Source organism: Myxine glutinosa, chromosome 14 (assembly GCF_964187855.1).
Source record: "Myxine glutinosa chromosome 14, kmMyxGlut1.1, whole genome shotgun sequence".
Classification (NCBI taxonomy): domain Eukaryota; kingdom Metazoa; phylum Chordata; class Myxini; order Myxiniformes; family Myxinidae; genus Myxine; species Myxine glutinosa.
The window spans coordinates 27,579,517-27,607,118 of record NC_136274.1 but is presented as its reverse complement, the minus strand read 5'-3'; the positions used below and the strand labels follow the sequence as shown (position 1 = coordinate 27,607,118).

The window sequence follows — 27,602 nt, the reverse complement described above, 5'->3', positions numbered from 1 at the left end:
GGAGAATCAGATAGAGGGAGTGAAAAATGGGTTAGAGGGGTTAGAAAACAGTATGGAAGGCAAATTGAGGGACATGAGGGACCAAGCGGAAATGGAAGTTAAACAAATGGGGCAGCAGATAGAGGGGGTCAGAATGGGGGTAGAAACTAAATTGGATGCTCACAGGGAGGAAATGGAGCAGATGAGGGTGGCATCTGGGCAGGAGATGCAGGTGATGGGAGAAGAGATCAGAAGAGGTGTGAGTGAGGAGGTCGGAGGAGTGCGCGAGGAGGTGAGGCACTGTAAGGAGCGCATGGAGAAGGAGGTGAGAAAGGGGACTGTAAAATTGCAAGGTGGTATAGAGGAGTTGACGCTGGAAGTGGAACAGCTGACGGAGGGACAAAAAGAACTAACGGAGCAGGTTCAAAGGAACACTGCGGTACTAGGAGGGTTAAAAGCGACACAAAACGACATAAAAGATGACTTGATAGCGACACAGAGGCAATGTCAGATGGTACGTGAGGGACTGACAACGAGGTTGGACGAGGTGACAGAGGTAATGGAGACGAAGGACCGGCAGGTGAGGACGCACATAGAAACGGTCAAGGTGGCCTTAGAGGACGAGCTTGAGGAGACGCACCGGGAAATAAAAGAGGTGAAGCAGAAATTAGAAGAAGTGGAAGAAGGGGTAAGCGAAATTAAGAAGCGACGGAGAGGGGATAAGAAAGAGATAAAGGAGGAAGTAAAAGAATTGGTCCAAAGTCTGTGTTCGGATCGTGATGATGTGCTCATTAACCGGATGAGGGATTCGCAGGTGATGGAGGAGAAGCGAAGAGAAAGAGGACCCGGTGTAAGTGGTGACCAATATGGTCGTGCGTATGATGCGCCAGGGGATTTAATGAGCTTGGGGGTCGAGATGGACCCGGGTGTTCGTGAGAGGCCGTTGGTGAAGTGTGCGACAGGTCTGGGGTGCGAAAAAGGAGGTGTGCGAGAAAGTCCGACTCTGGGGTGTGTGAGGAAAAAGTGCGTGCCAAGGAGTGAGGGTGCTGTCGAGAGTGAGTCGGTCGTAGCACGTGTGCGAGGGAGCACATGGAAGCGCGTAGTGAGGAGTGTTACAGAGGATGTAATGGGAGAGGGTGTGCGAGAAAGATGTGTGACGGACAGGTGCATGAGGAAAGAGTGCGCTGTCGAGAGTAAGGGTGAGTGTGCTGTCAAGAGTGGAGGTGAGTAGTAAGAGTGACACGGAGCGTGAGTTGGTTGTGACAGGTGAGAAAGGAAGCACACCTGGAATGGTAGAGTGTGTGTGGGAATGCACGCTGGAATTGGTAGTGAGGCACGTGGTTGGGTGTGCGAGTGAAAGCACACCTGTGATGGTCACAGAGGAGGTGACCGAGGAAGGGGCGCGAAGAGGTGTGTTGGTGAGGTGTGTGAACAACGAATGTGTGCCAAAGTGTTCGGTGGTCAGGTGTGTGACCAAGGCTGTGAGTGGAATGAGTGTACCGAGGTGTGTAAGGAAAGGTACGAGGAGCATGGGAACAGCTGGAGGTATGAGCAAGAAAGGGGTAGCGTATGGGTGTAAGCATGCAGGTGAAGCATCGACGGTAACCGGGTTAGCGGTTAGGGCGACTTATAGCCGAATCGGGCCCTCGGTGCGTGCCGAGCTTCGCGTGCCGCGAGAACCAGCGGGGATCCGAGCCACGGCGGGTTCGAAAGGACCGCCGTACACGATCCACGCTGGGCCTCGCTTTGAACGGCCGCGTCCGTGCTCCACTAGGCGGAGCGGGCAGCCCGATAGGAAGGGTCGTCATGGCGACCACTTTTTGTTGAGACGTGCCGGCAGGTCGAGATCGGGACATTGGATGGCTCCATGCCAAGATGGTGCGTGGGACCTCGGCCCGGGTAAACCTCCTTCCCTGCACCGAATGCGGGACGCATCCAGCCGCTGGCACCAAACAACCCGCATTCATGGCTTGGCTGTACGAAGCCGAGCTTTAGAAGTGAATTGGCGCACCGAGAGGCATTAGTAAGTAGACTGTAATGACGAGGATAGTGTTTTGGCCCCGAAATTAGAAAAAAACAAAATTTGATGATTGGCAAAGGATTGGCAGTAATGATTGGCAGATGATGGGTAGTGATTGGCAAATTTTTGATTTGTTGAAATTTGATGTGCAAAATTGGTAGTGGGAGATGCCCGATGTGGTGGGATGGCAACTCTGTCATCCCTCACAAAAAGTGGGGCAAATGCGCTATAGATTATGGGGTGTATGGCAGTGAAAACTAGCCCGGGTGGGTTAGGATATTGTGTGTAGGGATCTAGCGAAGATGACATTAGGTAACGTTAAGGTTAGTTAGTGACAAGGATACCTGTAGTGGGGACGCAGGTAGTTTAGTGTGGTTGATAATGACGAGGGAGCGCAATAGTTTAAAGGGACGACTGGAAAGCGCAAGTTTCAGAGGGGAGTAGTTAGATGAGATGATGCTGTGTGAGAACTGGACAGGTGTGTGGAGCAGTGTATGAGTAGTGAGTGTTGTGGATCAGCGCAAATGCGCTTTGGGGAGAGAAGGGTGCAGGCGGCACCAAGTATGAGAGCACAGGTGTGCAAGTACAGGTGTGTGGAATACATGGAGTATTGGAATGAGTGGTGTGGAGAGAGTTGGAGTAAGTGGTACGGAGTGGTGTGCATGGTGCGAAGGTGTGGATGGGGGAAGAGTGGACCCCTTTCACGAGTACCCGGGGCGGGTAGTGTAAGTGTTAGGTAGAGGGTATAGGTAAATTGTGGTTGGATATTGGCATTTGTGGTGCGGTTGCAGAATGGTATTGTGGATGGGTGCATTAGTGTTGTGGAAATGGCTGGGCGTGTAGCCTGTTAGTGTGTGTAGTTGGTTTGGGCACTCCACCACTGTGAGGATGTCGGCCAGGTGAGGCCGCAGGTGGGCTCTGGGAGCCGTTAGTGTCAGTGGGTGCCTGAGGATCCCGGGTGTGGATCGGGCAGCCCGTGCCAGAGAGGGCACTGAGGGGGTGAGAGTGCGAGAGGGCCTTCCCCAGTTAGATAGGTTAGGGTGAGGAGCAGGTAAGCTCGGGTGGCAACTACAGTGGTGGAGGTGTGCAGGTGGGTAGACCTGCTGGGAGAGCTACACGTCACAGCCCAGAAATTGTGCGAGGGCACCGGGAGATGAATCGGGGGAGTGAGACCCCAAATTGAGAAGCACCACAGTTTGGTCAATGGGAATTGGTTTTTAGAACCCATAGTGTAAGTTGGCCAATGGATTGGCAGGGAAAGACCCCGGGTAATGTAAAGTTGTTAAAGTCATTTAGGAAATAGTTAGGATTGATGAACCTGTCGCACCATACGCAGCCACTTACCTGAGGTGAGGATGATGACTCCACACCTGCGTTTTCTTTGTTTTGTGTTGCAGGAAATGTGAATTGCTGTGTGGATTTGTGAGACGCATCACGACGTGGATGAGACATTGGGGTGATTCCATCTCTCCCTCCCTAGGAGGGACTGATGATGAATTGGTGATGGCAAATTTTGATGTTGAGTTGGAGATGGCAAATTTTGATGAGAGTTGGAAATGGCAAATTTGATTGGTTAGGAGGGAGAGAAGACGAATTTGGTTTATGGGAGGAACGGGGAAGACAGTAGGGACGTTTGTTGATGTGTAAAGTAGATGTTTATGGGTAGTGTTGTGTTTTGTGGATACAGTAAGGGGTAAGGGAGGGGCAATGTAGGTTACCTGGTGGGGGGGGGGGGGGTACGGTAGGAACGTACCTGTCTCACCTGGTTCCCATGTGCCCCCAGTGTGCATTACCTTACATTGCGTGCACTTTTGCGCCCTTACCACCTTACTCACTTGTTTTCTTTTGTCTCCCACCTCCGAGGATCTGGCTTTGGGGTGGAGAGAGAGAGGAGAGAGAGGTGCTGGCTCCGCAGTTGTGGGCCTGTACTTTCGCTGCTTGCTGCCTGGATCGATACACCATATGGACCGCAATTTTTGTGGCCCCCCCACCATGGACCGCAGTTCTTTTGCGGGCAAGCACCACCCGTTGATGGACCTCTGGGTCAACGTGGCACCTATGCCAACAGGTGAACCACTTTTAGTTGGCCCCCCTGACGGCCACAATTCAGAAATGGACGCGGTTGGCGCCTTTCTTTATTTTTAAAGAAGCCAGAAGGCCAAGTGCACTCCAGGAAGGCAAGACCAGCGGCAGAACATCGGCCGGCTGCGACACCACCGGTGACCATGGACACTTGATTGTGCATTTTTATGAACACTTTATTGGTGCACCGGATGGTGCTGACTGTGTGTATGGGGTGGTGCTTTTGGTGCTTGGATGGGGTGCTCTGCACATTATTAAAGGCCGTAGGGCCACAGGGCACTCGTGGGTTGGTGTATCGATGCTGGCATGTGTGCTCTCTCCATGCATAACATCTGCATGTGTTCCTCAAAGAACAGGTCCTGGATCGTAGTGTAAATATCAGTGTAGTCTTGTATAAATGATGCTCCCTACCGGCTGTATGTTTAGTTTGAGGATTCTTTCCGCGATTCGGTTATCCTGTGGGTGTGTTTCTGTGAGGAGAAGGGTGCAACGTCGCAGGGGGACATATTTACTCATTTGTGAACATCTGTAAAACTGTCGCACTCAGGGTTGAGTTAATAGTAGAGGGAACTACATCTGAGTGCCACACTAAAGTAAGTAAAAATTTATCGGGTCGGGACGCCCCGAGGTAGAGAAGGGTGCAATGTTGCGGATATGAGATTGGCCTCCATCCATATCCGCTTGTAAATATTCCCCTATTTCCCCAATACTTCCCAACTATCCCCAATCCCCCATTCCCTAGTCCCATTTTCTGTAAACAACACTCTGTAGACCCGACCTCCCCCTATTTCCCCCATTAAATGTCGCATCCAGGTCCACCGCATCTCACGTAGACAACTATAGGACATCTTGCTAGTTATTCTTAGTCTATGTCAGTTAAGGACTCGTTTCCATTAATTCTGACTCTTCGTTGCACCAGAATGTGATTGTATGGCACCGTTAGGAAGTTTAGGACCTCCCAATACCTCCCCGCAGCTCTTCCTCACGGTTCAACAGTAACAGCAACAACAGCGGCGGCGGCGCGGGGGAGTGTGCGTCCTCACTCCGGCTTGGTTGGTAGGGGGTGTTGGGAGTGCACCAAGCCTTTCCAATGAGCCGCCATCGAGCATGTGCTCGACGGGGTTACCACGTAGGGGCTCGCTGTCAGCTCCTCGTCAAGGGCGGAGCCCGGTAACCCCCCGCACCCAATAGAAGCGGCGGACCGATCCCATCTGGGGCGGAGCCAACGAGCCGAGGGCGTGTCACTCCCCGCTGAGCATGCGCAGGAAGAGGGAGGTGACGTCAGATGCGCCCTCAGCTTGGAGAGATAAGGACGCCACCTCCGAGCGCTGCAATACCTCCCCGCATCTCTGGACTGGACCGGGCTTGATTCTCTCCCTGAGCCAAGGTGCACCTTGCGCTATCGACTGCCTGTCCTTCCCTGCCATCAATCCCTGTGTAAGTCAGTCTTGTTCCGTTTGTCTGTGGTCTGTCTGGGATAGATAAGATTGTGTTTAAGTGCCTATCTCTTCTGTGCTTTACCTCATTACCTTGTAATCTACCCCTTTTTTCCCCCACCAATTATATCCTCCTCCGGAGGTCTTGAGAACTGTACCCCTTGTGTCGTTTCATTTATCCCAGTCGTTGTGTCCTTTCCAAATCATTGATTTAGCATAGCGCGACTTGGTCAACGTCGGGTGGAATCGGGTGAGTTGGGGAAGAATCGGGGGAATTGTTAGGTCGCGGCAATACCACCGCTCGGTAAATAACATCTAATCCGCGATCCGTAACAATATATATACATACATATATATATATATATATATATATATATATATATATATATATATATATATATATATATATATATATATATACTGTATATATATATATATATATATCTATATATATATATATATATATATATATATATATATATATATATATATATATATATATATATATATATATATATATATTATATATATATATATATATATATATGTTCAAAACACACCTGGTCACAAGTGTGCTGCACTGACCGGGTCCTCAGTCGAGGTCCTCAGCATCATCCCGTTTCGGCCCTTCAACCTCAATACAGTCAGCTAAGGTGGGCCAGCAGGGGCACATACACATCCACATGCAGCAACTACACCTGGATGCGTACATACCCCCACCCCCAGCCAGTGCGAATGCAGACTACAACAACAACAACAACACCTCCGCATCCAGAATCCACAGCACCAAACAAACACCCACCTTTATACCCTTCACCACTCACCAACAAAACACACCAGATCATTCATACACACACATACACACCCATACATATATATATATATATATATACAGTGAAACCTTGACTTACGAGTGCACCAACTCACGGGTTTTCCGAGATCCGAGCCGTCGCTCGATCGATTTTTTGCTTTGTGATGCGAGCCGAGATCTGTTACGAGCGAGCGAGCTTACGCCACCCGCCACTAGGTGGCCCAGCGAGCGTTCAGGTCACGTGGTTATCTTGCCGTGCAAGCATCTCTGCCGTATCGCTGTTGCTTTGTTTTCGCATTTTGGTTATTTTGGAAAATTTCTTAGTTTTAACCATGGGTCCTAAGAAATTGAGCGCCAAGGGCAGTGCTGAGAAGAAGAAAAGGATGATGTGCTTGGATATAAAACACGTAATCGTCGAAAAACATGAGCGAGGTGTGCGTGTTGTCGACTTGGCGAGGCAGTACGATCGTAGTACTTCTATGATATGTACGATTTTGAAGCAGAAGGAGTCGATAAAGGCTATAACGCCAGCCAAGGGCGTTAAGATTATTTCAAAGCTCCGGACCTCTGTCCATGAAGAGATGGAGAAGTTGTTGTTTGTGTGGTTGACAGTGTCAGTAAATACAGTGAGTAAATACAGTGAGGAGTGTGAGTAAATACACTTAATAAAACCAGTTTATTTCTTTACATTCTCTTTTATTATGTACAGTATATACGAGGTCGTGCTTGTTTATACATTATTTGTTATTTATAAAGTACATTTTTCTTATTTAAAAACACGTAACAAAAAAAATTGGTGTGGTTTTTGGGGGGCTGGAACGGATTAATAGCATTTCAATTCATTTTAATGGGGAAATTTAATTTGAGAAACGAGCAAATTGAGTTACGAGCTCGGTCACAGAACGAATTAAACTCGTAAGTCAAGGTTTCACTGTATATATATACATACATATACAGAGTGGGCCATTTATCTATTCCTGGTTTTGAACCCCTGTAAATGTGAATTGCTCGACATCAATCCTTGGCATCGCTTTGAACTGGTCCCTCACTCGAAGTAAATATATCACGAGGATTGTGGATCACGTCCTTCCTTGTACCTGGACTAAGACAAAGGACAAGGAGAATGGGAGACAACCTATACTTGTTGTTCTGTAGCAATTACATTGACTCTGGTACTGGTTCGTGCCGCTGGATGATCAAGATGAAGGAAAAAGAGGAATGTACATAATATGTGAGCAAATGACCCCCATCTACCTACTCGCCCCCCACATCTAAATTGACCGAAAAAACGTTTTACCATCTCTCGCTTCACCGTTAAGTCCTTCCAACTTCCTTCCTCATTCATGCTCTCACCCACCCTTAATTCGGACAATTCAGTACTCTGACAACCCAAGACGCCCTTGCAAGTGTACATCACGTGGACACCCCCAAAAAGCTGTGCTGTGGTTATTCAAACCAGGTGACTCTAATAAGAACCAGATAAGATGCATGTGGAAGCTCTTCAAGGTAAGGATGGCACACACGTCGCTCATACGATAATGAGCAGGTACATCTCTCGTGAGGGGAAGAATGAACACATTGTAAAGGCTCAACAGATATAACTCGTGAGGTTTTGTGTGTACATGTTTGTGTGTATTGTTCGTCTTACCACTGTGGTTCCTTTATCGTCCCAGTTGTCTCTTTCGTCCGAATTCATCGCCTAAAATAAAAAAGCCAAAACCAAATAGCCAGCAATCAGAACCTCGAGCGTCAACGTGCAGACATTCATTGTCCAATGGTAAAGCACAGGCTGTATGTAGCAAAGGTTTTACAATAAGACCAAAGTAATGCCGATTCGATCTTAGCAACATGAACCATTGTACTACAGGTCATGCCATGACCTGGAGCTACATCATGTGGCATTGCCTTCCATGAAAGGTGATCGACAGCTGCCTGATCTTACATGTAGGAAATTGTGAGCAACACAACAACCTAAAGTCAAGTGTTTGTCACACTAAGTCAATTAAATTTATAGAATACCAGCTAAAGTACCTGGCATTGCCCAGGAAAATTCAATGCAATACTATAACCATTAAATTTGTGTTGTTGACAACAAATCACAACAACCTCAACATACAACAACAACAACAACAACAACAACATGCATTTTAAGGCCATTTTCCCTGCTAGAGCGGTTCTGGTGTGCAAGTTCTGGTGTGCGATAGAGAAGCTGATGGAAAACGTCAAAGATAAGGAAGTTAACACTTCCCACTCCTCCCTCCAGGTCTTTAAAACAGCTGTTCACCACCATCTCTTATCTTCCCCCATCCAAAACCTTGATCTTTTCTACCCCCGCTAATTCACCCCAGATCCACCTTGTTTGAAATTCCAACTTCTTTCCTGGAAGTCCTGGCAGTATCCATATGTTTTATACCTCTCCCACCGCCCCCTTCCCATGCCCCCCCCCCCCCAAAGCCCTCGCCCTCTCCATGTCTCTCGGTCCCTGCTCTCAAATGTTGTGTTTGTGTCCTTCCCCCTCTCTCCCCATCTTGTCTACCGCTCCCGATGTTATATGTTTTATGTGTCGGTTTGTCTTTCTGTGTGATTAATGTTCGCTCTTTCACGAGCCTCGATCTTGTATACAAAAAAAGAAAAAAACAAGTACAAATACATTCAAAGTACACCGCCCCATGCCAAATAATTAAATATGCTGCAGCGCGGCATTGCCGGGGCGCCTCTGGCGCCCGGCAATACCGCAGTGCAGCTCATTGAGGCTGCATTGGGAGGGAGAGGTGTACACTAATTGATTGATTAATTGTATAATTAAAATCAATAAAAGATTATCACAAAATATTTTCATAATCAATTGGCTAATCGCATAACTAAACCACTAGTGCTTCATCCGAAGATGTATCTTTTAGAAATTTAATTAAATAAGTCATTTATAAAAAATTAAATAATTAATTGATTACTCAATAAATAATTAATCGATTAATCAATAAATAATTAATAGATGAAATGATTAATCAATAAATCAAAAATATCCTTGATAGCCACATCACTTGGTCACTCATGTCCAAATATTAGCTTCCCAGCTCAAAAGGTGCCTGAGATATTGGCCAAATGAGAAAGAAAATAAATAAATGATTAATAATGAAAATAAATAAATAATAATCATAAAAAAATTAAATTATTAATCAATTTGGTCAGAGAACACATAAACTACCACTATTTCATCAGAATCTGTAACTTTAAAAAAAAAAAATTTTTTGTCATTAATCGAATAATTAAATAATTAATCGATTAATTGATTAATTAATAAATCAAAAATATCCTTTGCAGCCAAATCACCTGGTCATTGGCATGTCCAAATATCAGCTTCCTAACTCAAAAGGTGCCTGAGTTAATAATGGTCAGAAGAGAAATGAAATTTAATTAATTAAATAAGTACTTAATTAAACGCTAATAATTAAATAACTCCTCAATTAATTGATTATTCAAAAAACAAAAAATACCGTATTTGACAAAGGACTTGCTCACTACTGTGCCGAAATTTCAGCTTCCTAGCTCAAAGGATGGCTGAGATATCGCCCGGACAACCAAGAAAACAAGAAAGAAAACAAACAAGAAAACAAACAAGAAACCAGAGTGAAAACTGAGTACTCTCTTTCAGCGTGCGTCACTGCCGAGCCCCCTTCGGTGCCCGGCAATGACGATTTGCAATGCCTGGAGGTGGCATAGGAAAGGAGCGGTGTACAAAAGAAAAAGAAAAAAAAAGTTATTGTGGTAGGAGGAGACCTAAATGGACATGTGGGAAGGAGTATGGACGGTTTTGAGGGAGTTCATGGGGATTACGGATATAGTGTGAGAAATGGAGAAGGTGAAAGGATTTTGGAGTTTGCTGATGGAGCTGATTTGTTGATTTGTAATACTCAGTTCCAGAAAGAGGACAATAAGCTTGTTACATACACGTCAGGTGGGTCGACGACAACCGTTGACTACCTGATGGTGCGGAGGCGAGATAGGGGGCACCTCCGGGACACAAAGGTGATCCCGGGGGAGGAGGCTGTTTCACAGCACCACTTGGTTGTCTGCGACATAAGGGTGAAAGGTGCGAGGAGAGCTCGGCGGGTGAAGTACCAACCGAGAATGAAGGTGTGGAGGTTGAAAGAGGTGACAGTAAGGGAGGCATTAAAAGAGAGGCTGAGTAGGGTAGAGGATGATGTGGTTGAGCTTGAAAGTGGTTGGATGTCAATGAAAGCAACCTCAACATACGATCTTCACAAAACATATTACTTGATCGCTCCTGGGGAAAACCCAGGCAGTGTATATGAAACATACTTACGTGAGGCCTGAACACGGAGGTGTTAGAATAAACGTGTGCAAATCAATCTTTTCAATAGCAGGTGCATGTGTAAGCACTACTCATTAAATTTGTGTTGTCGACACCAAATCACTACAACCTCAACATACGATCTTCACAATAAATATTACTGAGATCATTCCCGGGGGGAAAAACACAGACAGTGTATAAGTACAAGACCCGGATCAACGCCTGAAGGCCAATTATCTGGTTTTATCTGGGGTCAATTTTTTTTATCCAAACATAGCCCTTGACCTTCCTCTGGATGAAAGAGGAGGCCATCCTAAGTTTGGTCACACTGGTTCCTACAGGGTCCAAATTCATAAACGAACCAAGAAACAAACAAACACACAAACTTTCTTCTTTATATATAATATATATTCTGGTAAAACATTTTGCCATAGCCTGTGGAATTCCTTTCCAACTCTCCCTGATGAAGAGTATGGTGAGGAGGTCTTTGTGGATAAAATGTACAACACGGATTTTTCATTCATTCATTCAGTACTTACAGGTGTTACGATTAGTCCGTGGGCTGAGTAGGGTTTACATGCACCCCCCCCCCCCCCACAACTTAACTTCCCGGGTATGTCCATGTACCCCCCACCCTAGGGGTTAGGAAAAACCATGTTAACAGAAAAAAAACTCATTCCCAAGGTACCTCCCACGCATATTTTGATGTTACCCCCCCCTGTGTCAGTGATTTCCGAAAATTCGGGGTAGGCGAAATTCAAATGGACATAACTTTTTACCTAGTCATCCTATGGTTGCATATGACCCCTCAAAATGTTTGTCCTGGGACACTCTTTACAATGATATGTGTTATATGCAAATGAGGTCACGAATGAGGTCACCAGAGGTCAAACTATGAGGGAATGAGTTTTTTTTTCTGTTAACATGGTTTTTCCTAACCCCTAGGGTGGGGGGTACATGGACATACCCGGGAAGTTAAGTTGTGGGGGGGGGGGGGGGTGCATGTAAACCCTACTCAGCCCACTGACTAGATGCATCTGTTCTAATTTTAATATTACTTGAAATGTGTGTTTGAAGTGCCGGAAAGATCACAAGGCCATGACCCGAAATAAAATAAAGGGCCTGCCCGGCAAGAAGTGATCGCAATTAATGTCAAGGTTTAACGTGGGCAAGATCTTCAGTCAAACTTCTGTCAGCTTTGGTTATCCACAAAACAATGGTTACCAGTCATTGGTGGAACAACTTTTCAAATCATGTTCCAAAACTGTGCTATGGCAGGGAAAGTATTGATTCGGTCAATCTTGGCCAAAGTGTCATGTGCAATGTCTTGAGCCGATGCGGCACAAAGCCATGACCGTTGCAATAATTGGGTTCATGCAAGTATTTTCCATGGTTTGACAGGATACATTTGAGGTGGGTTACCTGCCTTTGAGCTCGATTCCTCACTCGGCCATAAACCGCCATCCTGGTTTTTGATAGGCAGCACATTGGAGCAGCGAGCATATCATCATATGGAAGGGACGCTAATGTGGCTATCAAGTCCGATTGCAACTGCTCGTGGATGTTAAAAGATCCGGCGGTACGTTTCAGAACAGTAGGCCGATGTGCGCCGGTAGGCCGGCCGAATTATAAGTTGCTGCCCTGGCGGAAGATAGCACCCTACGAGTAATGACCTGTCCAGTGTACATTCCAAGTGATGGAAGCACTGATCCATTGAGGAACGAGTCTCGCTCTGGTCGTACAGCGCGGGTCCAGCACAAAGGGCTTCTTCTGCTGGGAAATCCAAAAGTGCATGTCCGCAGAATGAGATTAACAGGTGAAATGGAGAGGGGTCGACGACAACCGTTGACTACCTGATGGTGCTAGGCGAGATAGGGGGCACCTCCGGGACACAAAGGTGATCCCGGGGGAGGAGGCTGTTTCAAGGGTGAAGGTGGAAGGGAAGGGTGGAATAAAAAGCGCTCGTTTATTGGATTTTGATTTGTGAAGAGGAAAATGGTGCAAATCCGGTGATGGTGTCATTTATTAGTACTAGGGCATGCCCGTACTATATATAAGCTAGGACGTGCCCGTACGTGGGTGCCCGTTCCTTGCCAAAAAAAAAAAAAAAAAAAAATTTGTGTAGGGGTGTGTGTGTGTAAACATCCTAGGGCGTGCCCGTACGTGGGTGCAAAAAAACATGCGTGCAAACAACAACAACAAAAAAAAACTTTGAAACCACGTGGCAGTAACGACCACAGAACCCCCCCCTCTATTTACATGAATGGTTTGGTCCATTCGCAACGACCACAGAACCCCCCCCTCTATTTACATGAAATGGTTTGGTCCAAAGCGAACGGCTTGCGGTGTTTGGTAAAGAAATCGCCATAGCTCGGTAACTACTTGTCCGATTAATTTCAAACCTTGAAAAGGCACATCCTCGGGTCCCCAGCAATATACCTGGCAAGTTTCAAGTATATCGGACCGGTAGTTGTCGAGAAACAGCGGTCACAGACAAACATACACACATACACACATACAAACACACATACACACATACACACAGAGATTAATGGAATTATAGATAGATAAGGATAAATGGTATACAGTATGGTCGAGCTAAGTGAGAGCCTGCTATAAAAGGAAATCAGGTGAATCAGGTCATAAAGACGCTAGTCTGTGTTTACACTCGAGAAATTCTTCTTCTTCTTTTTCGTGTGCAGCACAAAGCTGCTGGGTTGCATAATATTGACTGGGGAGGCAGTGGGGCACAGTTGTGCTGCTCATGCAGTGCCCTCTGTAGGTTAGGGCAGGAATTAGTAGTTTGTTCAAGGTGCCCGCTATAACACACCTACTCTGCACGAAGGGCACTGTGGGATCTTTAACATCCACCAACTAATGTTGGCAGACAGAACGTCCAGTTTAACATCCATCCGAGGGATGGCACACACATTGATGAATCACCCTGCCTGTGAAACACCGGGATGGAGTTTATCCTGTCAGCCCCGAAAAATGCTATTATATATAATATATATATATATAAAATATTTTTATATTATATTATCTTCTATATATATAAAATAAAGTTTTTGTTTGTTTGTTTGTTTGTTTGTCTGCACGTGCTAATCTCCTGAACGGTGAAAGATAGGAGGAAATCTCTGACACATACAATGTCGGGACAGGCCCCGGGAAGGTTATAGGCGAACCCCCGCTCGAGCAGGCAGAATGGCCTTGAAATGCATGTTGTTGTTGTTGTTGTTGTTGTTGTTGTTGTTGCTGAATTATACTAGTCAATCTTCTACGGCCGTGGGTAAAAGCTGAATTATAGTATTAATTTACTCAAAAAGAACGAAAAATGTCGCGACGGGCCCCGGGAAGGTTATAGGCTAGGTGGCAAGGCCGGTCGAGCCCGCTTCGGCCAAGCTGGGCCAATTTCGCAATTAAAAGCTGAGCTGAATTATAGTAGTCAATCTTCTACGACACGAGGAAAAGCTGAATTATAGTAGTAAATTCATTCAAAAATAACTAAAAATGTCGGGACGGGTCCCGGGAAGGTTATAGGCTAGGTGGTGAGGCCGGTTGAGGCCGCTTCGGCCGGGCTGGGCCAATTTCGCAATTAAAAGCTGAGCTGAATTATAGTAGTCAATCTTCGACCGCCGCGCGTAAAAGCTGAATAAAAGTAGTAAATTCATTCAAAAAGAACCCGGGGAACGCCGGGTGCTTTCGGCTAGCATAAAATATTTTTTTATATATATAAAAGAAAGTTTTTGTTTGTTTGTTTGTCTGCACGCGCTAATCTCCTGAACGGTGAAAGATACGAGGAAACCTCTGAAACAAAAAATGTTGGGACAGGCCCCGGGAAGGTTATAGCCTAGGTGGCAAGGCCGGTCGAGGCCACCTCGGCCGGGCTGGGTCCATTTCGCAATTAAAAGCTGAGCTGAATTATAGTAGTCAATCTTCTATGGCCATGAGTAAAAGCTGAATTATAGTAGTAAATTCATTCAAAAAGAACTAAAAATGTCTGGACGGGCCCCAGGAAGGTTATAGGCTAGGTGGTGAGGCCGGTCGAGGCCGCTTCGGCCGGGCTGGGCCATTTTCGCAATTAAAAGCTGAGCTGAATTATAGTAGTCAATCTTCTACCGCCGTGAGAAAAAGCTGAATAAAAGTAGTAAATTCATTCAAAAAGAAACCGGGCAACGCCGGGTGCTTTCAGCTCGTATAAAACATTTTTTTAATAGATATAAAAGAAAGTTTTTGTTTGTTTGTCTGCACGTGCTAATCTGAACGGTGAAAGATAGGAGGAAACCTCTGAAACAAAAAATGTCGGGACGGGCCCCGGGAAGGTTATAGCCTAGGTGGCAAGGCCGGTCGAGGCCACCTCGGCCGGGCTGGGTCCATTTCGCAATTAAAAGCTGAGCTGAATTATCGTAGTCAATCTTCTATGGCCGCGAGTAAAAGCTGAATTATAGTAGTCAATCTTCTACGGCCGCGAGTAAAAGCTGAATTATAGTCGTAAGACCTATGTACAGAAGATTAAATTCATTCAAAAAGAACCCGGGCAACACCGGGTGCATTCAGCTAGTATATATAGATGTATATATACAACAACACCATGCATTTTAAGGCCATTTTCCCTGCTAGAGCGGGGGTTAGCCTTGCGGTCCCCATGACATTCTTCTCCATTTTGCCCTATTTTCTGCATCTCTCCTTGTCAACCCCCTTGCCCGCATTTCTTCTTCCACCATCTTTAGCCAAGTCTTTCTCGGTCTTCCCCATCCTCTACTCCCTTCTACATTCATTTCCATCACTCTTCTCAACCAGTCACTTTCATCCTTCCTCAACACATGACCAAACCATCTCAACCTGTTCCTCTTCACAGCATCAATCACAGACTCTATTCCCATCATCTTTCGCAATTCATCATTTGTCTCTCAACGATACTCCACACATCCACCGAACCATTCGCATTTCCACCCTTTCCAGCCTTCGTTGCTCCTCTACGTTCATTACCCATGTCTCGCTCCCATAAATCATAACACTTCTCACACATGCAGCATACACCTTTCCCTTCAGGTTCAACGACACTCCCCTCCTCATCAGCACGCCACTCAGTTCCCGAAACTTCTTCCATGCACATCTCACTCGAGCAACCGTTGCCGAGTCTGATTCACCTTCTCCATTCAGCATGTCTCCGAGGTAGCAAAATGTTTTCACACCTTCCAGCTTCACGCCGTCTCCAAGATCCAACTCAACATTTCCTCCATCTGTAGCTCCCTCTGTGCACACCTTACATTTGAATGTAGCTGCCACACTGGTTAATGACCCTCTCAGACCACTGCATTTTTGATGAACCCACTCAGCGCACATTGTACATTGAATGGAGTTCACTCTGACACCCTTCCTGCACACAGCACACGGCCACTTCCCAGTTCTTTCCACCTCACCACATGCTTTACCACTTGCCATCACCTTCGTCTTTCCTATATTCACATTCAGACCTTTTGTCTCCATACATTCCTTCCACTTGTTCATCTTTTCCTTCAGTCCATCCATACTTTCCGCAATCAACACCAGATCATTTGCATACAACTCCCACAGTAAACCCTCCTTTACGTTCTGAGCCAGCACCTCCATCACAGCTACAAATAGTAGTGGACTTAGTACCGACCCCTGATGCACTCCCACCTTCACCTCAAACTCACCACTGTTCCTGTCCTTCGTCCTTACAGCTGTGCGCACTCTTTTGTACATTGCCATCACTACTCTGATCAACCATTCCTCCACTCCTAACTTCCTCAATGCCCATGTCAATACTTCACGTGGAACCCTATTGAATGCATTCTCCAGATCAACAAACCCAAGAAACAACTTCTTCCTCTTCTCCATGTACTTATCCTGCAACTGCCTCACAATAAAGAGCGCGTCTGTTGTTCCTCTTCCTGGAATAAATCCAAACTGCATTTCGTCGATCTTCATCTTCTTCCTTATCCTCCTCTCCAACACCCTTTCCAATACCTTCATTCCATGCTCCAATAACTTTATCGCTCAGTACGAGCCACACTCCAAAGGGTCACCTTTCCCCTTGTATAGAGGGACGAGGGTACTCAGTTCCCAATCCACTGGAATGCGGCCTTCTTTCACCACCAGATTGCAGATCTCTGTCATTCTCTTCACACCCCGATTTCCCGCTCCCTTCAACATATCTCCCACAACTCCCGTCGGCCCTCCCGCTTTTCTACTCTTCATTGCTTTTATCGCTTCCTCAACTTCCTTCTCAATTATCTTCTCTGCTGGTCCTAAAACTGGGTTGTTGAGGCGAAACCCGGCGGCAGCTGCACGTATATTTCACGCGGTCGGACAATGTGAATATATGGCGATATTGTCGTTGTCAACGGACCCACTCTCCTTACGATTCAGCGTGTTCTCCTCTGGTACCTTGCACTTCGGATCTTCGCACTCATCTGGTTCGCACTCATCTGCCGACGCACTCATCTCGCAGCCGCTTTTATAGGGCGTTCTTGTATCCAGCCACCGGCTCCTATGACACGCCTACCGGTCGGCTCACCTCGGCCCTGGTTGGCCGGTGAGGGCTCGCTGGCTCCACCTCTGATGGTGAGTTGACGTGCCACACCTGGTTCTTGTGTCCCGCCCCATTTTTCCTCGGCCTGAGACCGCAGGTTCAATGGCGGCTTGGGGCCATCAAATAAACCAAGACAAGGGACAGCGAATGCTGCCCTACCGCTACTGCACTTTGAAGAGCGGGAGATGATTGGGGAAATTGAAAAGAGGCCTGTCTTATTTGATTAATGCAACGCAGATTCAACGATTGGGAACAGATCCTTAACTAAAACACATAATAATGAGATAACTACAGAGAGGTCCTATGGTGTTCTACGTGTTGTCCATGGACTAACTAGGGTGCGATCTTTAATAAAGCCAAATAATGGGGATATTTACAGGGGATCATTTATAAGGGAACATTTACTAAAATTTACAAAGTGAAGGTTCTAAAAACCGTAACAATATATATATATATGTGTGTACATACGTCATACATACATGATATATACAATACCATCAGAAAGTATTCACACCCCTTAACTTTCTTCACACTTTGTTGTTTTCAACCTGAATTTAAAATGGTTACATTGAGATTTTTTGTCACTGATCTACACATAATACTAGTCTAGTAGGAAGACTAGGTCCCCCTGCACCCCCCGGAGATATACTTCTAATCAGTGTTTCTAGATTGGAAAAAATGTGTAGAAAATGACTAGCTATGGCCCCAAGCTGAAAAAATGTCCCACATACCATTTTTATGCAAATTACTGCTGCCATTATCAAAAAAAGACTAGGTCCCCCTGCACCCCCCGGAGATATACTTCTAATCAGTGTTTCTAGATTGGAAAAAATGTGTAGAAAATGACTAGCTATGGCCCCAAGCTGAAAAAATGTCCCACATACCATTTTTATGCAAATTACTGCTGCCATTATCAAAAAAAGACTAGGTCCCCCTGCACCCCCCGGAGATATACTTCTAATCAGTGTTTCTAGATTGGAAAAAATGTGTAGAAAATGACTAGCTATGGCCCCAAGCTGAAAAAATGTCCCACATACCATTTTTATGCAAATTACTGCTGCCATTATCAAAAAAAGACTAGGTCCCCCTGCACCCCCCGGAGATATACTGAAACTGGCAGTGACTGGTGATTGAAATGCGGTGCCTTTTTGTGTTTCAGGTCGAGGTACGTGAACTCCCCACGATCTACAGCAACCAGGAAGAGACTGATACCAGGGTGGTTCTGTACCTCCATCATGCTGCTACCATCGGATACAAGAACGCTGTAGTCAGAACACCGGACACAGACATCCTCCTGATCCTGCTCCACCATGCCCACAACATCAAGCTGACGGTGTACCTGGATACAGGGTCAGGGAAGCATCGCCAACTTGTCAACGTCTCTGAGCTGGCAGAATCCCTGGGAGAGGACTACTGTGCCACTCTCCTGGGGTACTATGTGTTCAGCGGAGAAGACTGCACCAGTGCCTTCAAAGGGAAGGGAAAAGTCGGGCCCTTGAAAAAGCTGGAGAAGAATCCCAGGTTTCACAGGGCATTCGGTGAATTTCACAGGGTATTTAGAAAAATAAAACTTTGTGTTAACGTCTGTGTAGACGGACCTTAATATGAGTCTATTATTTCGTAAAACTGTGATTATTTTGTAAATAAAGCACTAATTAGCATACTAGTATACCATAGACACATGTAATCATGTTATGAATAGTTCTATCATGATCTATGCCCTTCAAAACATGGGTCTAGACACCTTCATTTTTCAATTATCTGCAATATTGGCTGAGATATGTCAAAAATCGTTTTTTTGATAATGGCAGCAGTAATTTGCATAAAAATGGTATGTGGGACATTTTTTCAGCTTGGGGCCATAGCTAGTCATTTTCTACACATTTTTTCCAATCTAGAAACACTGATTAGAAGTATATCTCCGTGGGGTGCAGGGGGACCTAGTCTTTTTTTGATAATGGCAGCAGTAATTTGCATAAAAATGGTATGTGGGACATTTTTTCAGCTTGGGGCCATAGCTAGTCATTTTCTACACATTTTTTCCAATCTAGAAACACTGATTAGAAGTATATCTCCGGGGGGTGCAGGGGGACCTAGTCTTCCTACTAGACTATACCCCATAACGTGAAAGTAGAATTTTTCTTTGAAATGTGTAGAAATTTATTATAAATGAAATGCAGAAATATCTAATTTACATAAGTGTTCGACACCCTGAGTCAATACTTCGTAGAAGCGCCATTAGCAGCGATTCTCGCATAGGTTTATTGGGTATGTCTGTATCAACTTTGCACATCTGGATTTGGTGAGATTCTCACATTCTTCGTTGCAGATTTGTTCAAGCACTGTCAAGTTGGATGAGGGGCGTTGGTGAACAGCAATCTTCAAGTCTTTCCACAGATTCTAAATGGGATTAAAGTCTGGGCTTTGGCTCGCCCACTTAAGGTGACTTTCTTGTTCTGAAGCCATTCCAGTGTTGCTTTGGCTGTATGCTTGAGGTCATCGTCCTGTTTGAACATACTGTTGCGAATATGGAATTTGGCCTCCATATCCGCTTGTAAATATTCCCCTATTTCCCCAATACTCCCCAACTATCCCCAATCCCCCATTCCCTAGTCCCATTGTCTGTAAACAACACTCTGTAGAACCGACCTTCCCCTTTTTCCCCCATTAAATGTCGTGCCCAGGTCCACCGCATCACACGTAGACAACTTTCGGACATCTTGCTAGTTATTCTTAGTCTATGTCAGTTAAGGACTCGTTTCCATTAATTCTGACTCTTCGTTGCACCAGAATGTGATTATATGGCACCAGTAGTGAGTTTAGGACCTTCCCTTACCTCCTCCCATCTTCTTCCCCAAACAACAACAACAACAATTACAACAACAACTACAACAACGGCGCTGCGCGGAGGAGTGTGCGTCCTCACACCGGCTCGGTTAGCCGCCATTGACGATGCGCTCCGACGGGGTTACCACGAAGGGGCTCCTTGTCAGCCCCTCGTCAAGGGCGGAGCCGGTAACCCCCCCCCAGCACGCACCCAATGAGAAGCAACGTGCCGATTCCATCTGGGGCGGAGCTAACGAGCCGAGGGCGTGTCACTCCCCGCCGGATATACGCGGCCACGTACCGGACGTGACGTGAGATGCGCCCCGAGCTTGAAGAGGAAGAACCAGTCGTGACCTCCGAGCGCTGTGACCTCCCTGCATATACTGGACCGTACAGTACCCTGTCCTTGAGCCAAGAGTGCACCTTGAGCCATCGATACCCGCTTTCCTTGCCATCAATCCCCGTGTGAGTCAGCCTTGTCCCGTTTATCTGTCGTCTGTTGGGGTTAATATGAGTGTGTCTAAGTGCCTGTCTTTCTATGATGTCCCTCTTGTAGTTGTAATCTAACCTTCCGCCTTAATATAATCTCCTCCGGAGGTCTTGAGAACCGTATCCCTGGTGTCGTGTCATTTTAATCCCAGCCGTGTGTCTTTTCCTTCATTGATCTAGCGTAGCGCGATTAGTCAACGTTCGGGTATAATCGGGTAACTTGTGCAGACGTGGTCATACCAAACCGCTCGGTAAATAACATCTAAGCCGCGTCTGTAACAATTGGTGTCAGGAGTGGGATTCGAACCCGGGACTAAATTTATTAGGCCCAAATTTGTAGTAGAATCGATTCGGAGCGCGTTTCCCGCGCAAAATTATAACGGCGAAATTTGATTTTGTTATACGAAAATAAAAACCCGAATTTTGAAAGTCGCGCTATGGCAGACCAAGACAGCTGGGGTCCGGTAGTGGAGAGTGAGGCAGGGTCGGTCCAGGACCAAATTGAGGGACGTGAGGAGAGCGAAGCAGCGAGGGTAGCAGACGCACAAAATGGCGCCTCGCTGGTCACCGCGCCCGCGACCGTGGCAGCGCCCCTGGTGGATCCGAACCTTTTTATGTTGCAAATGAGGGCCCTTATGGAACAAATGGGTGAGCAATTGGGAGACCAAATTAGAGGTTTGAAAAGCAGTATGGGGGTAATGAGGGACGAAGCGAGGGGTACTGGTGAGAAGGTAGACAAAAATTTTGAGGGGTTAGACAATGGGATAAAAGAGGTGAGAAATGGGTTAATGGGGGTAGAAAACAGAATGGCCGCTCAAGAGAATCAAATGGAAGGGATGCAAAAGGGGTTAGAGGGGGTAGAAAATAGAATGGCTGCCCAGGAGAATCAGATAGAGGGAGTGAAAAATGGGTTAATAGGGTTAGAAAACAGTATGGACGGCAAATTGAGGGACATGAGGGACCAAGCGGAAAGGGAAGTTAACCAAATGGGGCAGCAGATAGAGGGGGTCAGAATGGGAGTAGAAACCAAACTGGATGCTCACAGGGAGGAAATGGAGCAGATGAGGGTGGCATCTGGGCAGGAGATGCAAGTGATGGGAGAGGAGATCAGAAGAGGAGTGAGTGAGGAGGTCGGAGGAGTGCGCGAGGAGGTGAGGCACTGTAAGGAGCGCATGGAGAAGGAGGTGAGAAAGGGGACTGTAAAATTGCAAGGTGGTATAGAGGAGTTGACGCTGGGAGTAGAACAACTGACAGTGGGACAAAAGGAGTTGGGGGACCAGGTAAAGAAGAACACAGCGGTAATAGAGGGTTTAAAATCGACACAGAAGGAGATGAAAAAGGACGTAGGGGTAATTAAAAAAGAGTGTCAGACGGTACGTGAGGGACTGACAGCGAGGTTGGACGAGGTGGTAGAGGTAATGGAGACGACGGACCGGCAGGTGAGGACGCACATGGAAACGGTCAAGGTAGCCTTAGAGGATGAGCTTGAGGAGACGTACCGGGGAATAAAAGAGGTGAAGCAGAAATTAGAAGAAGTGGAAGAAGGGGTGAGCGAAATTAAGAAGCGACGGAGAGGGGATAAGAAAGAGATAAAAGAGGAGATAAAAGAATTGGTCCAAAGTCTGTGTTCGGATCGTAATGATGTGCTCATTAACCGGATGAGGGATTCGCAGGTGATGGAGGAGAAGCGAAGAGGAAGAGGACCCGGTGTAAGTGGTGACCAATATGGTCGTGCGTATGATGCGCCAGGGGATTTAAGAAGCTTGGGGGTCGAGATGGACCCGGGTGTTCGTGAGAGGCCGTTGGTGAAGTGTGCGACAGGTCTGGTGTGCGAAAAAGAAGGTGTGCGAGAAAGTCCGACTCTGGGGTGTGTGAGGAAAAAGTGCGTGCCAAGGAGTGAGTGTGCTGGCGAGAGTGAGTCAGTCGTAGCGCTTGAGCGAGGGAGCACGTGGAAGCGCGGTGTGGTAAGTGTTACAGAGGGTGTAACGGGAGAGTGTGTGCGAGAAAGGTGTGTGACGGACAGGTGCATGAGGAAAGAGTGCGCTGTCAAGAGTAAGGGTGAGTGCGCTGTCAAGAATGGAGGTGAGAGTAGTGAGAGTGACAAGGAGAGTGAGTTGGTTGTGACAGGTGAGCGAGGATGTACACCTGGGATGGGAGGATGCACACCTGGAATGGTAGAGCGTGAGTGGGAATGCACGCTGGAGTTGGTGGTGAGGCACGTGGTTGGGTGTGCGAATGAGAGCACACCTGTGGACTGTGGTTGTCACAGAGGAGGTGACAGAGGAGGGGGTGCGAAGAGGTGTGTTGGTGAGGTGTGCTACCAACGAATGTGTGCCAAAGTGTTCGGTGGTCAGGTGTGTGACCAAGGCCGTGAGTGGAATGAGGGTACCTGGGTGTGTAAGGAAAGGTACGAGGAGCATGGGAACGGCTGGATGTGTGAGCAAGGAACGGGCTGCGGGGTGTAAGCATGCAGGTGAAGCATCGACGTTACACGGGTTAGAGGTTAGGTCGACTTTTAGCCGAATCGGGCCCTCGGTGCGTGCTGGGCCTCGCTTTGAACGGCCGCGTCCGTGCTCCACTAGGCGGAGCGGGCAGCCCGATAGAAAGGGTCGTCATGGCGACCACTTTTTGTTGAGGCAGTCCGGCAGGTCGAGATCGGGACATTGGATGGCTCCGCGCCGAGATGGTGCGTGGGATCTCGGCCCGGGTAAGCCCCCGTCCCTGCCCCGAATGCCGGACGCATCCACCCGCCGGCACAAAACAACCCGCATTCATGGCTTGGCTTTACGAAGCCGGGCTTTGGACAGGAATTGGCGCACCGAGAGGCATTAGTGAGTAGACTGGGTGATGAGGTTAGTGTTTTGGACTCAAAATTAGAGAAAAGCGAAATTTGATGATTGGCAAGGGATTGGCAGTAGTGATTGGCAGATGATGGGTAGTGATTGGCAAATTTTTAATTTGTTGAAATTTGATGTGCAAAATTGGTAGTGAGCGATGGGCCCGGTGGGTAAGGGTGGCATCCCTGCCACCCTTCCCATGGTGGGGGCAAAGGAGCAATAGATTATGGGGTGTATGGCAGTGAAAACTAGCCCGGGTGGGTTAGGTTATATTGTAGGGATCTAGCGAAGATTGACCTTAGGTGACGTTAAGGTTAGTTAGTGACTGATACCTGTAGTGGGGACGCAGGTAGATTAGTGTGGATGATAATGACGAGGGAGCGCAATAGTTTAAAGGGACGACTGGGAAGCGCACGTTTCAGAGGGGAGTAGTTAGCTGAGATGATGCCGTGTGTGTGAGAATTGAACAGGTGTGATTGCACAGGTGTGCAACTGGACAGGTGTGTGGAGCAGTGTATGAGTAGTGAGTGTGTGGATCAGCGCGAATGCGCTTGGGGAGAGAAGGGTGCAGGTGGCACCAGGTGTGAGAGCACAGGTGTGCAAGTACAGGTGTGTGGAGAGAGTTGGAGTAAGTGGTACGGAGTGGTGTGCATGGTGCGAAGGTGTGGATGGGGGAAGAGTGGACCCCTTTCACGAGTACCCGGGGCGGGTAGTGTAAGTGTTAGGTAGAGGGTACAGGTAAATTGTGGTTGGATATTGGCATTTGTGGTGCGGTTGCAGAATGGTGTTGTGGATGGGTGCATTAGTGTCGTGGAAATGGCTGGGCGTGTAGCCTGTTAGTGTGTGTAGTTGGTTGGGCACTCCACCACTGTGAGGATGTCGGCCAGGTGAGGCCGCAGGTGGGCTCTGGGAGCCGGTAGTTGTGAGTGGGTGCCTGAGGATCCCGGGTGTGGATCGGGTAGCCCAGTGCCAGAGAGGGCACCGAGTGGGGAGAGCGCCAGAGGGCCTTCCCCAGGTAGTTAGGTAGGGCAAGGAGCAGGTAAGCTCGGAGGCAACTGCAGTGGTGGAGGTGTGCAGGTGGGTAGACCCGCTGGGAGAGGTACACGCCACAGCCCAGAAATTGTGCGAGGGCACCGGGAGATGAATCGGGGGAGTGAGACCCCAAATTGAAAAGCACCACAGTTTGGCCAATGGGAATTGGTTTTTAGAACCCATAGTGTAAGAGGGCCAATGGTTTGGCCGGAGAAAGACCCCGGGTAGTGTAAAGTTGTTAAAGTCATTTAGGAAATAGTTAGGATTGATGAGCCTGTCGCACCATACGCAGCCAGTTACCTGTGGTGATGATGATGACTCCACACCTGTGTTTTCTTTGTTTTGTTGCAGGAAATGAGATTGCTGTGGATTTGTGAGACGCATCACGACGTGGATGAGACATTGGGGTGATTCCATCTCTCCCTCCCTAGGAGGGACTGATGATGAATTGGTGATAGCAAATTATGATGTTGAGTTGGAGATGGCAAATTTTGATGAGAGTTGAAAATGGCAAATTTGATTGGTTAGGAGGGAGAGAAGACGAATTTGGTTTATGGGAGGAACGGGGAAGACAGTAGGGATGTTTGTTGATTTGTAAAGTAGATGTTTATGGGTAGTGTTGTGTTTTGTGGATACAGTAAGGGGTAAGGGAGGGGCCATGTAGGTTACCTGGTGGGGGGGGGGGGGGGCGTACGATAGGAACGTACCTGTCTCACCTGGTTCCCATGTGCCCCCAGTGTGCATCACCTTGTATTGCGTGCACTTTTGCGCCCTTACCACCTTACTCACTTGTCTGCTTCTTTTGTCTCCCACCTCCGAGGATCTGGCTTTGGGGTAGAGAGAGAGGAGAGAGAGGTGCTGGCTTCGCAGTTGTGGGCCTGCACTTTCGCTGTTTGCTGCCTGGATCGATACACCATATGGACCGCAATGTTTGTGGCCACCCACCATGGACCGCAGTTCTTATGCGGCCAAGCACCACCCATGGATGGACCTATGGGTCAACGTGGCACCTATGCCATACAAGGTGAACCACTAACAGTTGGCCCCCTGAAGGCCACAATAAAGAAATGGACGCGGTTGGCGCCTTTCTTGATTTTTTAAAGAAGTAAGAAGGCCAAGTGCACCACACGAAGGCAAGACCAGCGGCAGAACATCGGCCGGCTGCGACACCACACAATGATCACTAAACACTTTATTGGTGCACCGGATGGTGCTGACTGTGTGATGGGGTGGTGCTTTTCGTGCTGGGAAAGGGTGCTCTGCACGTTATTAAAGGCCGTAGGCCACAGAGCACTCGTGGGTTGGTGTATCGATGCTGGCATGCGTGCTCTCTCTATGCATAACATCTGCATGTGTTCCTCCAAAAACAGGTCCTGGATCGTAGTGTAAATAGCAGCGTAGTCTTGTAAATAATGCTCCCTACCGGCTGTATGTTTAGTTTGCGAATTCTTTCCGGATTCGGTTATCCTGTGGGTGTGTTTCTGAGAGGAGAAGGGTGCAACGTCGCAGGGGGACATATTTACTCATTTGTGAATATCTGTAAAACTGTCGCACTCAGGGTAGAGTTAATAGTAGAGGGAACTACATCTGAGTGCCACACTAAAATAGGTAAAAATTTATCGGGTTGGGACGCCCCGAGGGTAGAGAAGGGTGCAATGTTGCGAATATGGAATTTGGCCTCCATATCCGCTTGTAAATATTCCCCTATTTCCCCAATACTCCCCAACTATCCCCAATCCCCCATTCCCTAGTCCCATTGTCTGTAAACAACACTCTGTAGAACCGACCTTCCCCTTTTTCCCCCATTAAATGTCGTGCCCAGGTCCACCGCATCACACGTAGACAACTTTCGGACATCTTGCTAGTTATTCTTAGTCTATGTCAGTTAAGGACTCGTTTCCATTAATTCTGACTCTTCGTTGCACCAGAATGTGATTATATGGCACCAGTAGTGAGTTTAGGACCTTCCCTTACCTCCTCCCATCTTCTTCCCCAAACAACAACAACAACAATTACAACAACAACTACAACAACGGCGCTGCGCGGAGGAGTGTGCGTCCTCACACCGGCTCGGTTAGCCGCCATTGACGATGCGCTCCGACGGGGTTACCACGAAGGGGCTCCTTGTCAGCCCCTCGTCAAGGGCGGAGCCGGTAACCCCCCCCCAGCACGCACCCAATGAGAAGCAACGTGCCGATTCCATCTGGGGCGGAGCTAACGAGCCGAGGGCGTGTCACTCCCCGCCGGATATACGCGGCCACGTACCGGACGTGACGTGAGATGCGCCCCGAGCTTGAAGAGGAAGAACCAGTCGTGACCTCCGAGCGCTGTGACCTCCCTGCATCTACTGGACCGTACAGTACCCTGTCCTTGAGCCAAGAGTGCACCTTGAGCCATCGATACCCGCTTTCCTTGCCATCAATCCCCGTGTGAGTCAGCCTTGTCCCGTTTATCTGTCGTCTGTTGGGGTTAATATGAGTGTGTCTAAGTGCCTGTCTTTCTATGATGTCCCTCTTGTAGTTGTAATCTAACCTTCCGCCTTAATATAATCTCCTCCGGAGGTCTTGAGAACCGTATCCCTGGTGTCGTGTCATTTTAATCCCAGCCGTGTGTCTTTTCCTTCATTGATCTAGCGTAGCGCGATTAGTCAACGTTCGGGTATAATCGGGTAACTTGTGCAGACGTGGTCATACCAAACCGCTCGGTAAATAACATCTAAGCCGCGTCTGTAACAATACATTCGTGGCTAAAAATATTGGCACCCTTGCACTTTTTTCAAATAATGCACCATTTTTCTTCCAGAAAATTGTTGAAAATATAAAATATTTTGGTATCCACATATGTATTTCTTTGGATTGCAGTGGAACAAAACAAAAAAGGCTGAAAAAATTACTAAATCTAAATCCTACAATATGGCCCGGACAATATTGACACCTTTTAGAAGTTGTTTGAAATAATTAGATTTCAAGCAGGTGATTCTCCTTTACTTTGGAATTGAATATTATATATACATATAAACACAATTGAAATATATATCTATCTATAATTCCAGTAATCTCTGTATGTGTGTTTGTTTGTTTGTTTGTTTGTTTGTCTGTGACCGCTGTTTCTCGACAACCACGGGTCCGATATACTTTAAACTTGCCAGGTATATTGCTGGGGACCCGAGGATGTGCCTTTTCAAGGTTTCATATTAATCGGACAATTACTTACCGAGCT

General features: G+C 47.2%; 1 protein-coding gene across 3 annotated transcripts in view; it reads right to left on the bottom strand.

The window, feature by feature from the left end:
* LOC137439528 (PR domain zinc finger protein 10) overlaps positions 1 to 27,602 on the bottom strand; it is a 111,290-nt gene that overhangs the window by 79,533 nt on the left and 4,155 nt on the right. For 2 of the 3 annotated variants that reach the window (XM_068135358.2, XM_068135360.2), the window contains exon 2: positions 7,977 to 8,027. In XM_068135358.2, the coding sequence (XP_067991459.1) occupies positions 7,977 to 8,024 (48 nt within the window). In that variant the 5' untranslated portion in view covers positions 8,025 to 8,027. Of the gene's footprint in view, positions 1 to 7,976; positions 8,028 to 19,514; positions 19,696 to 27,602 lie in introns of those variants that run through there. The other variant, XM_078768110.1, reaches the window with a different exon arrangement.